Raw genomic sequence first — 14821 nt, forward strand, 5'->3', positions numbered from 1 at the left:
TGCAGTAGAGTAGTGCTGTTACAATAGGAGGCTGTAGTAACAGTACAGTAGAGTAGTGCTGTTACAATAGGGGGCTGTAGTAACAGTGCAGTAGAGTAGTGCTGTTACAATAGGAGTCTGTAGTAACAGTACAGTAGAGTAGTGCTATTACAATAGGGGGCTGTAGTAACAGTGCAGAAGAACTATAATTCAAATTCAAAACAAGCTTTATTGGCATGATATGTTTAACACACAAGTATTGCCAAAGCATTTGGGTACATTGAAATTATATATTAGTACATTTGTAACAATAATAATAACTAACAGATTGGTACATGTCTTTAAAATGATTCATTTTTGTTCTGTGCATCTACGTCCCTGTATCTTTGTAATATATGTGTCTCTTGGTCTCGGTTAATGTGTTCAAGATTGTTAGAGAGAGCGAGAGAGGGGAGAAAGAAGAAATGAAAGAATGCTGCTTCCCCCTCCCCTTCTCTCTCTCATTTTCCCTCTCTGTATCCCCTCCCTGGTTTATAGCCCGTGTCTGGGCCCCTCTCTCTCCCTCCCCCTCTCCCCCTGCCTCCCCCTTCTCCTTCCCCTCTCTCTCACTCACTGTGCATCTCTCCGTCTCCCTCCTTCCCTCCCTCCCTCTCTCTCTCTCTCTCTCTCTCTCTGCTTCTGTCTGAGGGAGTCTCGACTGACTACAACAACACACACACACACACACACACACACAGAGGGAGAGAGAAAATCTGTAGAGACACACAGTCGTATCAGTCAATCTGTGCTATCGTTATATACAGCTGTACAAAGACACACACATAGAGAAATACACCATTATTTTCACGGCGTCTGCAATGTGACTCTACGTTATCTTCAATGGTCGTTTTTTCTACACAGCGCGGAGAGAAAGAGGGTGAGGGAGAGAGAAAGAGAGAGAGAGAGGGGGGCAGAGAGAGAGAGAGAGAGAGAGAGAGAGAGAGAGGAATGCGTTTCGTTGGTTTCTGTAGGTAGGTACCGGATTATAACGGCGAGTGAAAAATGGATGCGGATTTCTTGCCGTACTGTGTGTGTGTGTGTTTGTATCCGTATCTGTGTGTCAGTTCGGGCGCGTTGACTTCATATTCTGTGTATTTTATAGCGATCCCTGTACACACACAAACACACACACGTTATATTGAAAGCATGGATATACCATAAGATATATTTCGCTTCATTTCCATTATTATTATTATTACGTGTGTATATGGAAGCAATGCTCACTAGGAACCGGGTCTGTGTGTGTGTGGATGCGTTTTTCGTTGTACACTACAGGCACAGTACAGTGCAATACAGTACAGTAGAGTACAGTACGGCACAGTACAGTACGGTATAGAGCAGTACAGTACAGCACCGTATTACAACAGCCACCGAGGTCTCTGGTCTCGTATTGTGTCTGCGAGTGTGTGCGTCAGTGGACGGACGGACAGACAGACAGACAGACACACACGGCGTTTTGGTTACTCTTCTTATTTTACCACGGCGTGTGTGTCTGTGTATGTCTGTCGCTCTGTCTCTCTCTCTCTGTGTGAGTGTGTGTGTGAGTGAGGGAGGGGGAGAGAGAAAGACAGATAGACGCTCAAGCCCCGTGGCGTGCATGTATACTGAATGTACGCACACTGTAATGGTACTGTACCTGTGCTTCGTCGTCTATATAGCATACGGTCGTGCTGCCTACCTGTTAATACCGACCGTGTGTGCGTGTCTAATGGACACTGTATTCCGCATGTGTTGTGTGTCCGAATTGCGTCCACGCTTGTGGATGTGGGCAATGCTTGTTGTACAGTGTGTGTATATGTGTAGACATTTTTATAACGTGTAGTGTATGTGGTGTAATCATGGCAGAGTGTTCATGATACACCAGGGCTGATTATACTGGAATGGGCTGTATTGTACTATGTTAGACTGGACTAGAATTAGACTGGAATCAAATAAATAAATAAATAAAACAATAATGTAGTGGTCTGAATCGGAATGTACTGGACTAGTCTGTATTGGAGTGTATGGTAGATAGTAAACTGGACTGCAATGATTTATCCACTGTATTGGATAATCAAAAGTTGGACTGGACTACACTCTGTATGACTGGACTGGGCCAGTGTGTATAAAACTGTACTGGATTCTTGTAAACTGGACTGTATTCAACTGGAATGGACTGGTCTGTAATGTTTGAAATTGGACCAGACTGGTGTTACTGCACTGATTTAACATCACTAGACTGGAATTGACTGGTCTATAATTAACTATACTGGACCGTATTAAACTGGTCTGGACTGGTCTGTACTGCACTGTATTGAACTGGACTGGACTATGTTCCACAGGACTACACTTTATTGGACTGGTCTGTAATGGACTGTTTTAAACTGATCTGGGCCGGTACTTACTGGACTGTATTCCATGATTTGGCACTGTAATGGGCTGTACTAAAGTGGACTGGACTGGTCTGTACTGCACCGATTTGGACTGTACCGGATGTCACTGGACTGGACTGCACTGTGCTGGACAACTGACCTGTCCAGCAACATTTTCTTCTCTGTCCACAGAGAGCACATGTGAATGATCCACAAAGGAACAGACAGCCAAGGTGCCCACTGCACTATTCCCAGGACATGAAAATTGTGCGATCAGCGATGGGACCTGTACCCAACAGATCATGAAAACGCGGAATAACAAGGATTCGGTAAGAGAGCGTGAATATACCAGCAGCCCAGATCCCCTTATTACTGTAGCAATGTATTGATATAGTCATGTATTAACGGATTAGTGTAGTAATGTAGTAGTCTATTAATGTTTTGCTGTATTAGTGTAGGAGTGCAGTAATGTATTGATGTATTAAGCTGCTTTCACACTACAGCATCTAATCCCAGGTTGAGTGGACCCGGGCGGCCCCGGGTTGAAACACCCCTGAGTTCAGCCCTGCTTGCATTCACATTAGCATAGCGCTACAATACACAGGTTATGATTCACATGAAAGTTTTCAACTGGTGGTGAGTGCTTCGTCCCGGGTTGGAAATCTCATCCCTGGTCTCTAGCAGGGCGAGTTCACCCCAATTTCAGAGTTTCATCTCGGGTTGACAATGACAATTTGAAGGCATTTGATTTTTGACCCAGGTTTGCTGTCTAGTGTGAAAGCAGCTTTAGTGTAGGAGTGTAGTAATGTATTTCTGTATTAGTGTGGTAGTGTAGTAATGTATTGATGTATAATTGTAGTAATTTAGTGCAGAGAGGAAGAGGGAGAGGGAGAGGATGGGAGAGAGGGGGAGGGGGAGGGAGGGACAGGGACAGGCAGAAGGACAGGTAGAAGGAGAAAGAGATGGAAAATGGGTGGGGTGAGAGAAATGTATACATTCAGAGAGAAAGGAAGAACTAAGACAGATGGAAAGAAGGGCATACATACCCAACAAAAGAGAGGGGGAGAGAGAAAGGATGGAGAGATGGAGAGAAGTACAAATGTATAGAGTGGAAGATACAGAGGTATAGAGGAACAAGAGAGAAAGACGAGAAACTAAAAAAGAAAGGGAGAGATGGGGAGAGAGACTGGGGTAGAGAGAGAAAAGGGTGAAGGAGAATCAGTGTGCAAGTGAATCAGTGTGATGTCTATTTATTTATGAAAAGCCTGTGAATATTGTTAAAGAGATAGACACCCCAGATCCCCTTATAAAAGCCTGTGAAGTTTCTCTTTATCTCTCATTCATGTGTCCTCTCTCATTCTCCCTCTTTCTTTGTCTACCTTCCGTCACTCTCCCCCTCTCTCTTCATCCATCCCTCTCGCGCTCTTCCCTCTCTCTCTCTCCTGTCTCTCTCTCACTCCCTCTATCCCCCCTGACTCTCGCCTATCTTTTCCACTCCCTCCATCTCCCCCTCTTCCTCTTTTCCTCTCTCTTAGATGTCAGTGCGCAGTGGTAGGCGGAGACTGCAGTGTCAGGGGGTTGGTGTGGCCACGGGGGAAGGGCGGGGGCGCACTCTGCCCAGCCCATGTCGCTCTGACAACCGAACTGAGAGAACACCCTCTGTAAGTAGTCAATGTGTGTGAATGTCAGTGTGTGTGTGTATGGGGGGGTGCTGTGTGACTGTGTGTTTGTGTTTTTGGGGGTATCAGTTCTGTCTGTGTGCATGTGTCTGTCTGTATCTGTGTTTGCGTCTGTGTGTATTTGCTTGTGTGTCTGTGTGTTTGTGTTTGTGTTTGTGTCTGTCTGTGTGTCTGTCTTTATATATTATTTAGTGTCTCTGGTTACTGCTTCTCGTTTCTAGAGAGACACTGTAGAGGGATTAGACAGCAGGCGCGTCAATCGGCGATCCAGAGGCCATGAATCGTCGGAAAGTGAGGGGGAGGGACTTCCCCCACCACCCAAGAGACAGAAAGTGCAGGTTAGAACCCGTTAACCAATCAGAGCACTGTTCTGTGTTGCCCTACCTTGTGTCTCTGTCTGTTTGTCTGTTTATCTCTCTATCCTGCTACAGTGTATATCTAAAGTATCTACAATATCTATGTACAGTATTTAGCTACAGTAATGGCCAATCAGTGTTAATGTACTGTAGTGTCCAGTCAGTCAGTGTTAATGGGCTGTAGTGTCCAGTCAGTCAGTCAGTGTTAATGTGCTGTAGTGTCCAGTCAGTGTTAATGTGCTGTAGTGTCCAGTCAGTCAGTGTTAATGTACTGTAGTGTCCAGTCAGTCAGTCAGTCAGTGTTAATGTGCTGTAGTGTCCAGTCAGTCAGTGTTAATGTACTGTAGTGACCAGTCAGTCAGTCAGTGTTAATGTGCTGTAGTGTCCAGTCAATCAGTGTTAATGTACTGTAGTGTCCAGTCAGTCAGTCAGTGTTAATGTGCTGTAGTGTCCAGTCAGTCAGTCAGTGTTCATGTGCTGTAGTGTCCAGTCAGTCAGTCAGTGTTCATGTACTGTAGTGTCCAGTCAGTCAGTCAGTGTTCATGTACTGTAGTGTCCAGTCAGTCAGTGTTAATGTACTGTAGTGTCCAGTCAGTCAGTCAGTGTTAATGTGCTGTAGTGTCCAGTCAGTCAGTCAGTGTTAATGTGCTGTAGTCTCCAGTCAGTCAGTCAGTCAGTGTTAATGTGCTGTAGTGTCCAGTCAGTCAGTCAGTGTTAATGTACTGTAGTGTCCAGTCAGTCAGTGTTAATGTGCTGTAGTGTCCAGTCAGTCAGTGTTAATGTACTGTATTAATCCCTCTCTCACTTTCTCTCCCTCTGTAATATACAGGACTCCACTCCTGTACTGCCCCTGGAAGTGTCCCGCGGAGATGGCCCCCTCCCTCTTCCTCTGCCCCTCCCGGGTCCAGCCCCCACCTCTCGGGAGAGTGACAACGAGGACGGCCAATCGCAGGGCAGTGGCGGCTCAACAGATGGCAGCCTGGCCAGTAGCAGCCTGAGCAGTGGGCGGGACATTGACCAGGACAACCGCAGCTCCTCCCCCAGCCTCTCTGCCTCCCCATTAGCCAGCCTGGATTCTGAATCAGACTGTCCAGACTCGCCCACTTCCCCTCATCCTAGAGGGAGGGAAAGGAAAGAGAAGGAGAGGGAGAGAGAGAGAGGGGGAGGAGGAAAGAGTGATTGTACAGCACGGAGGGACTCAAAGGACCGGGAGAGGGAAAGAGGGAATGATGGAGGGGGCCTGGTGGACTCTGGGGGTGAGGAGGTGGAGGAGGGGGTAGGAGAGAGGGAGAGAGAGAGAGAGGGAGACAGAAGCATGGACCCTCTTTCCACCCCACTCTCCTCCACCTCCCTGCCCCCTCCCGCTCCCCCGCCCTCTCCCCCCTCCCCCCAACCACCTCCTCTTCCTCCTCCCCTCCCCCACCACCACCACCCGCACCACTCCCTGCTCCACAGTGAGGGCCACCGACACCACACCAACACAAAGCCACCCATGCTCGGCAGTGGGGGTGCAGACTACCCCCTACATAGCCCCCCACTTGGTGCACCCCCTCCGCCCCCTCAACCGACAGCCCCCACCCCCCTGCCGCCCCCCCCTGCTCTCAAGCCTCTTGACCTACAGGGAGAGAGAGGGGACAAAATGGACCGTGGGGGCGAAAAGCAGGACTCTCCATCTGCCCCAGCCCCCCGCTACAGCCCCCCGGGGCCAACGGGGTGGGGTGGAGGGGCGGGAGTGGGGGGCTCCAACAACCCCGGAAGCTGGGGCTATTCCCGATACCCCCACATCCCCCCTCCACAACAGTCCCAGCAGCCCCCAGCCCAGCAAAAGCAGTTGCCCTCCGTATACAATCCTTCTTCAAGGCACCCCCCTGTCTTGGCCCCCCAGCCCCCTTTCTACCACCCCCACCCCTACCGAGAGTACACTCCCAGGGAGAGGGAGAGGGGGGGGCGGGAGTTTGGAGGGGGTAGTAGTAGCTGTAGTAGTAATAGTTCAGGGAGTAATTGTGGCTCCAGCCAGGGACAGGAGAGGGGGGCTGCTGTTGCGGTGGGGGGAGTGGGGGGTAGAGACTTCCAAGCGTTCTCCCGGGAACAGATCCGGGATTTTTCTGAACGATGGGACTTGGGAGCGGGAGGGGGAGGGGGAGGGGGAGGGGGAGGGGAGGCTCCAACCTCTTCATCCTCCTCCTCCTCCTCTTCCTCCTCCTGTTCCCCCTCTGGCCAGCCTCCTGCACCCTCTGTCAGCACCCCCCCACCACAAGGCAGAGATTTCCCCCCCTCTCCTCTGGACTACCCCTATCCCCAGAAGAACTGCCCCCCTGTACCCCCATCCTCCTCCACCTCCTCGTCCTCCTCGTCTTCTCCAGCCAAAGAGCACCTGGGACCCTCTTACCTGCCCCCACCCCCTCCCCAGCCTGCCCCTGGAGCTACTAAAGATTACCCCCCAGCCTCTCTGTCTGTCCCAGGGAGGGAGTACCACAGTCCTCCAGGTAGTAGCAGCACCATCACAGGTCGAGAGTATAGTGGGGCACCACAGTTACAGTCTCCTTCCCACCCACTCCCTCCCCCTCCTCCTCCTCCACCTCTCCCTCACCTACTCCCAGGGCTGGGCAGAGAGTTCCGAGAGAGAGAAAGAGAGAGGGAGAGAGACAGGGAGATGCAAGGTCCACCGACTAACCTGTCACTCTACCCAGGCCGCACCCACTCCCAGCCCCTCTCTCCCTCCTCCTCCCTCCCTCCTCCTCCTCCTCCTCCTCCCCCTCTTTCTTCCTCCTCCTCCTCGTCCTCCACTTGTTCCTCCTCTCTCTCCCAGAGCCTTCTGCCCCCACCCCCGCCCCCTAGCCTTGCCAGTCAGACACGAGTGGGACCCTATGCCTCGGCCAATCAAGCATTGACCCCGCCCACCCCCATGTCGCCTCACCCCAGCCCCTCCCCCTCCTCGGGCAATCAAGCATCGTATCCGCCCCCCACCTTCCCCTTCCCCACATCCTCCTCTGCCACCCCCACCCTACTTTCTGCCCCACCCCCTGCTTCCTGTTCCTCTGCTGTTGCACCCAGTTACAGGTCAGCCCCATACCATGCAAATTTGAATAGCCATGCCCCCTTCAATCCTTACCATAGTAATGGTGCCAACTCAACTAGTAACATTAACAATAATAATAACAACAACATTAGTAGTAATAGTAATACTGTTAATAATGGACACAGTAATCTTAACACCCCCGGCGTTCATTCACTGTCGCCCCAGAACAAACCCCTCCCTTCTCTGAACAGCCCGTCCAATAGCCTTCCAGTTCCCGCCATCCCCGTTCCCGATTCGTCAGCTCCCTCGCCTGTCATCAAGGAGGAACCATTGGAGGAAGGGGAGGAGATGGAGACCCCACCCCCTCCAGTGCTCAGAAGCCCCTCCCCTGAGCCCAAGCAAGTGGATGTGCCCATCCACGCCAGCCAATCAGCGCGGTGAGATGGAATAATTGATAGAGTGTGTGTCAGTATCAGGTTCTGTTATTGTACTGAAGTGTCCAGTCAGTAGATGTTAATATAATATAGTGTCCCATCAGCCAGTCAATCAGTGTTAATGTTCTATCTGTATTAACTCACCTCTCTCTCCCTCACTATCTCTCCCACTCCCTTTCTCTTCCTCTCCCTCCACCTCTCTCTCACTCTCAGTTTCCACCGGGTTCTGGACAGGGGGGGGAACTGCTGCTCTCGCACTGATCTCCACTTTGTCCCTCTGGACGGCTCCAAGTTGTGGAAGAAGAGAAATGAGGCACTGGAGAGAACGAGGAGAGAGGTGGAGCAGCGAGCCCGCGATCTGAGGGAAAAGGAGAGGGAAAGAGAGAGAGAGAGAGAGAGGGAGAGGGAGAGGGAGAGGGAGAGAGAGAGGGACCGAGAGCGGGAGAGGGAGCTGGACAGACAGCTGATGCAGGTAAGTGTTTGTTGGCTTCAGGAGCAGGGAGAATTAGTTTATCAATCAGTCAGTCAGTCAATCATTGTGTCAGTCAGTCAATCAGTGTGTCAGTCAGTCAGTCAGTCAGTGTCTCAGTCAGTCAATGTGTCAGTCAGTCAGTGTATCAGTCAGTCAGTGCATCTGTCAGACAGTGTCTCAGTCAGTCAGTGTGTCTGTCAGTCAATCAGTGTATCAGTCAGTCAGTCAGTCAGTGTGTCAATCAGTCAGTCAGTGCATCTGTCAGACAGTGTCTCAGTCAATCAGTGTCTGTCAGTCAGTGTGTCAATGTGTCAGTCAGTCAGTCAGTCAGTGTGTCAATCAGTCAGTCAGTCAGTGTGTCAGTCATTCACTCAGACATTTTATCACTCAGTGTCTGCATTAATTCCTTTCTCTCTTTCTCTATGTTTTTCTCCCACAGAAGGATGCCAGCCTCCCCCCTTCTGTCCGCCCTCTCTCCTCTGCCTCTTCCTCCTCTCTCCTCTTCCCCCAGCCCTCTTCCTCCTCCTCCTCTTCCTCCTCCTCCTCTCTCCTGGACCCCTCCCTCTCCTCCTCCTCCCACCTCCCCCACCCCCACTCCCACTCCCATCCCCACTCCCACTCCCACCCCCATTCCCATTCCCATTCCCACCCTCACTCCCACTCTCACCCCCACTCCCACCCCTACCCCCACCCCCACTCCCACTTGCCCCCACCACCTCCCCACCCCTCTTCCCACCACCTGCCCCCTCCCTTCCACCCCTCCCTGCCTCCCTCGCTCCTCTTCCCATCTGCCGTGGGGAGGGGGCTGGAGCCGGGTGTTGGGGGGGGTGGGGGAGTGGGGGTGGCAGTGGGGAGCCCATATCTGGGCCCGGATACACCAGCCTTGAGGACTCTGAGCGAATATGCCCGGCCACACGCCCTCTCTCCTGGAGTGGGAGTGGGGGCCTGTGGAGGTCGTCCCCCAAGCCACCACCCTTCCTTCCACCCCCACGCCCACCCCCATGCCTCCTACTTCCTCCCCCATTTCCAGTCTCCCCCCCTTGGCCACCATCACCACCACCACCATCACAGCCTGCCCCCTGATGCAGCAGCAGCGGCAGCCATCTTGGGCCTACTGTATGGGGGAGCCTTGGAGGGAGGAGGGGGAGGAGGAGGAGGCCTGGGGGGTCTGGGGGGGGGCGGGGGAGGGGGGGCGTTGATGGGGCCTGGGGGGGCTGCGCTGGGCTTCCCTCACCCACCTCCGCCACCGCCAACGAGAGAGAGGGCAAAAGTTGGCTTTGAGATGAGGGCAGAGGAGAGGGGCTATGGGGCTCACCTGGGAGAGCCCTCTCTGTCCCTCTCCCACTCCTCCCACTCCCATGCCCTGCTGGGGCCAGCCGCAATTTTGTTGGGTGGAGGGGGAGGGGGAGGTGGGGGGTCATCCGAGGTTTATGGGACCCCTCCCCCTCCCCCTTCGGCTGTTGCTGCCCCTCCCCCTGCCCCTGTCCCTCCTCCTCCTCCCCCCACGGCTCGCCTGCCTCTCTCTGCTCCTCCTCCCCCTCCCCCTCCTCCTCCTCCACCTCCACCTCCTCCCTCTTCCTCCTCCTCCTCTACCTCCCTTCTCCCTCCCTCACTCCCCGGCCACCCCCCTGCCCCTCCCCCAGCTCCACCTGTCTCCACTGCACCCCCACACCCCACCGGCCACCTCCCTCCTCCTTCCTCCCTCCCCCTCCACTCCCCCTTCCCTGCTCCCTCCTCCTCCCTCCCCCTCTCTCACTCACAGGCTGTGGGCTCAAGCTCTACTGTTATTGCAGCCAAAGCCTCCTCCCCCTCCCCAGGCCCTCCCCCTCCCTCTGCCCCCCCCCCTCCTCCACCTCCACCTCCTCCTCCCCCTCCCTCCTCCTCCTCTTCCTCCTCCTCCTCCACCTCCTCTGATCCTGACTCCATCCTTCCTCGCCCACCCAGTGTGGGAGGAGCAGGAGAGAGGGAAAGGGAGAGAGGGGGAGAGCGAGGAGGAGGAGGCAGCGAGAGAGGAGCAAGCGAGAGAACGGGAGGGGGAGGGGGAGAGGGGCTGGGGAGGGTGCACATGGTCAATGTCACTCCTCACCATCACCACCAGCACTCTCACATCCACTCCCACCTGCACCTCCATCAGCAGGATACAGGTGAGCAGGGAGGGGGGAGGGGAATAGGGTTGGAGAGTGAGGGGAAGAGAGGAAAAATAGGGGGAAGGAGAGAGAAAGAGAGAGGATGAGGAGGAGATGGGAAGGAGAGAGGGAGATGAGGTGGCTAGAAAGAGAGCTTACTGTAGAGAGTGTGCTATTTCAGTCTGAGCCACTAGAGGGTGGCAATTTACAATATTTATATTTCCTTTATATTGTTCACGTCTCATTTCCTCCTTATCTCTGTCCCTACACTCCAGTCAGTCAGTGTTAATGTGCTGTAGTGTCCAGTCAGTCAGTGTTAATGTGCTGTAGTGTCCAGTCACTCAGTGTTAATGTGCTGTAGTGTCCAGTCACTCAGTGTTAATGTGCTGTAGTGTCCAGTCACTCAGTCAGTCTTAATGTACTGTAGTGTCCAGTCAGTCAGTCAGTGTGTATATGCTGTTTTAATACTCTCTCTTTCGCTAATCCTCTCTCTTTCTCTCTCTCTCCGTCTCTCAGCTCCTGCTGGTGTCCATCCACTGATTGACCCTCTAACCTCGGGTTCATCTCTGTCGCGGCTGCCCTACCCTGGGGGCAGCCTGGGGGGGGCACTTCTCGCTCACCCCCTCACTGAGACTGAGGTTCTCAGACATCAGCTGTTTGGTAAGAGACTGGGAGGGTGTTTGCATGTGTGTGTGTGAGGGGGGAGATATGATTGTGTGTCTGTGTGTTTCTATGTGTGTGTGTGCTAGTCAATCAGTGAATGTATCACTCAGTCAGTCAGTCAGTGTGTCAATCAGTGAATGTGCACATAGTATATACTGCATTTACCACCTCTCTTTAGGTCTTTCTCTCCCCACTTCATCCCCCATTTTGTCCTTTCTCCTCTCCCCCCTTGCAGGCGCCCCTTTCAGAGAGCTGCCCCCCCCCTCGCTGCCGCCCCCCATGTCGGCGGCGCACCACCTGCAGGCCATGCAGGCCCAGAGTGCCGAGATTCAGAGACTGGCACTGGAGCAGCAGTGGATCCACCACCACCACTCCCTGTCCACTGCCCAGGAGGAGTACTACAGGTACTGACACCCTGAAACACTGACACACTGACTGATATGCTGCCACACTGTCACACTGACACGCCAACACATTGACTGATTTAATATTAGTGTGCTTACTATATTATTGTTATTAATGTGATAATATTATATTATACATTTAGTGTACAAAACATTAGGAACACCCTCTTAATATTGTTGCCCTTTTTGGCCTCAGAAAATCGTCAATGCTTCTCACAGTTGTCAGTTGATTGAGATCTGGTGACTGGGCAGGCCACTACAGTGAGCTGTATTCACTGTTATGTTCGTGCAGAGCCGTGCACAGACATTTTGTGGGGCAGGGTCTCAAGCAAAAGAGGGGCACCCTACACCTCCCACCCACACATGCACCCTTTCCATAATTCCCACCCCGATGTTGCCACACCACCATTCATAATCACACACTGCATTCATAACATGGGCCTTGTTCAAAGTCTCCTCTAACACATGATTCCTTGAAGAAAGCAGAGATGTAACATGTTTTCATGAAAGAAATACAATACAGTCAGTCAGTGTTCAGTTGTTTATACCAATCCAGTCACATTAGATCAATGGTTTCTTCAAGAAAGAAAGTTAGGAAGGATGCACTGTAATGGCATTCAGAGATTACACCTGGCATGTATGTACGCTTCCTTAGTGTGGCATATGGACCTGTTCATGCTCTACAGATTGTATCATCTTCACTAAAGCATTCACACAATCATCACATATACCTTAGTCTTGTTGTTAATCTTTATTCAGGAACAGGAATAACAAAACATAAAACTCTGTCACAAAGCACATGCAATATTATAAATAATTTAAATAAATAAAAAGGAAAAATGAACAAATAATAGGCCTTTATAAAGAAAAACTGAAAAGATATGTTCATTTTTCATGTTTTGTATAATTCTGTTACACTGACTATATTTTATTATCGAGAAATACAGTACAACTACAGCTGTATGACGCCAGTAACATGTATTTGAGCATCCCCACACAGTATTATAGCCACACACACATGCATGTGTGTCCTTCCCCATTATAGTGTTTTTGCTGCTTCTTATTTCCCAATCAAAATGCTAAATAAACATATTAAACATAAAAATATTAAACATTGGGTTCTTAACTTTCTGACCCTGGGGTCTATCTGTGCACGTGCCTGTGTTTATAGAACGATTCCTGGCCAATATTAACCTTGTGGCATGGGGCATTATCCTGCAGAAAACATCCATTAGCAGATGGATACACTGCTGCCATGGAGGGATTAACCCGATTGGCAATGATGTTCAGATATCCTGTGGCATTCAAATCAAGGTGCCCAATGTGTGCCATGGAACACACTCAACAGCATCACACCACAACCACCTGCCTGCAATGTTGACACATGGCATGATGGATGCATGTACTCATAATACACACACATGGGGAGTCTTCCCCAGGCTCTGTGCTGAGGCTCTATAATATTGAAATGCAATATTGTGAGGCGCTATAATTTTCAATTGCGCTATAAATATTGTACTGATGTGCTTACATTTAAGGAATTTGAAGACATATCTGCATTTTCAGTGTTTACATCAAGATGAGCAAATTGCAATCTCTGATTATACCCAAAGTTGCTCTAACACACCTAACCCCCGGCTCGCAGAGATTTTTGCACTTACAGAAAATCCTGCAGAAGACTGCACGGGAAACTGTTGAACATGAAAAACCCAGCATTGTTGCAGTTCTTGACACTTGACCATTTACTCTCTGAATGGCACACATACACAATCCTTGTTTCGATCGTGTCAAGGTTTAAAATACATTTTTAACCTGCCTCTTCCCCTTCATCTACACTGATTGAAGTGGATTTAATAGGTTACATCAATAAGGGATGAGAGCTTTCACCTAGATTCACCTCGTCAGTCTATTTCATGGAAATTCCTAATATTTTTTTACACACAGTGTATATCAATATGACCACTTTCATTGTCTCTTTCACCTTCAGCTCTTCCCTCTGTTTTTCAGCCACTTGAAAAAGGAGAGTGACAAGACACTGTGATAGAGACAGAGAGAGAGATACAGTAAGAGAGAAGGAGAGGAGGGAAGAATGGGACGAGAGTGAGGAGATGGAAAAGAGAAGACAACAAGGAATTTCCCCAAAAAACTAACGGACAAATCACAATTGGGTATAGAGCTGACTAGAGAGAGAGGAGGGGGGTTGCGAGAAAGAGAGAGGGAGAGGGAGAAAGAGACTGTCTGTTTTTTGGGAGAATCAAGTCAGTATATATGCAACGTGTGTATATACAGTTTTATTAGGTACTGGTCCTAATAAATTGGCCAGTCAGTGTATAGACTATCATATATAGGCCCTAATTCAGTGTCCAGGCAGTCTGTATATTACTGAATAATAGATACATTTCCTAATAGAGTCCAGACACTCTGTATTGACTGTAAAATAAACATGGGTCTTAATATAGTGACCAGGCAGTCTGTATTGACTGTATATTGGACACGGTCCTAATAAATTGGCCAGTCATTGTATAGACAGTATATTAGGTACAAGCCTTACTATAGTGTCCAGACAGTCTGTATTTACTGTTCAAGGAGACACCGGTCTCAGTGATATGGCCAGTCATTAAACAGTGTTTTTAATTTAATTAAATTTTTTTACTTTCTTCCAGTGCATGTAGCTATATGCTAAAACCTTATTGGTGGACCTTTTGTGTTCTCTGTCGTAAGCCTCAACGCAATGGTTGGGATTTTCAAACACACAACAGTATGCATGGGGATGATACAGTTTTGTGTTGGTTTATTTTAATATATATATTTTTTTTTCTGATTTTATTATTATTAATATTATTATGATGATGATGATGATGATGATGATGATTATAATTATTATTATTATTATTATTATTATTATTATTATTTTGGTGGTTTTTATTTTTTGTTATTGTTGTTAATAATTTTGAACAAATGATATATATAAATATTATTTTGTATTATTTTTTTACATTTTCATGTTACGGCGCTTTTGTTCCTTCCTGTGTACAAACAAACACAAACAAAACAAAATGGAAAAGTGACAATTAAAGACATGTTGTTTTTTCTAATGGTTTCTCTTTGTTTCTCAGAATTGATCTTCTTTTATTATAGTCAGTATCAGTGTTACGGGACAGTGTTTTACAGGTGTATATATACACAGTCCAGTACAGGTGTATATATCTAGTACATTACATGTGTATATACAGTACAGTACAGTGGGTAACAGATGACTGACTGACTGTTACACTGGTGATTCACACACATTAACAGGC

At 49.5% G+C, this 14821-nt stretch overlaps 1 protein-coding gene across 1 annotated transcript; it reads left to right on the plus strand.

The window, feature by feature from the left end:
• Positions 1–904: 904 nt before the first annotated feature.
• atn1 (atrophin 1) lies at positions 905–14617 on the plus strand. Its single transcript, XM_066714488.1, has 10 exons — positions 905–989; positions 2562–2698; positions 3905–4030; positions 4270–4386; positions 5234–7860; positions 8071–8329; positions 8769–10473; positions 10972–11115; positions 11354–11522; positions 13530–14617. Exons 2-10 carry the CDS (start codon positions 2672–2674, stop codon positions 13561–13563), a joined length of 5208 nt encoding a protein of 1735 aa, XP_066570585.1. The 5' UTR covers positions 905–989; positions 2562–2671; the 3' UTR covers positions 13564–14617.
• Positions 14618–14821: the final 204 nt, after the last annotated feature.

This window comes from Amia ocellicauda, chromosome 1 (assembly GCF_036373705.1).
Source record: "Amia ocellicauda isolate fAmiCal2 chromosome 1, fAmiCal2.hap1, whole genome shotgun sequence".
Taxonomy (NCBI): domain Eukaryota; kingdom Metazoa; phylum Chordata; class Actinopteri; order Amiiformes; family Amiidae; genus Amia; species Amia ocellicauda.

What these genes read in the sequence shown, in the direction of transcription:
- atn1 (XM_066714488.1), top strand. Translation starts at nt 2,672, where the DNA reads ATGAAAACGCGGAATAACAAGGATTCG. An exon ending in GAACTGAGAGAACACCCTCT is followed by an intron (nt 4,031 to 4,269) that starts GTAAGTAGTCAA and finishes TCTCGTTTCTAG; the next exon opens with AGAGACACTGTAGAGGGATT. An exon ending in CCAAGAGACAGAAAGTGCAG is followed by an intron (nt 4,387 to 5,233) that starts GTTAGAACCCGT and finishes TGTAATATACAG; the next exon opens with GACTCCACTCCTGTACTGCC.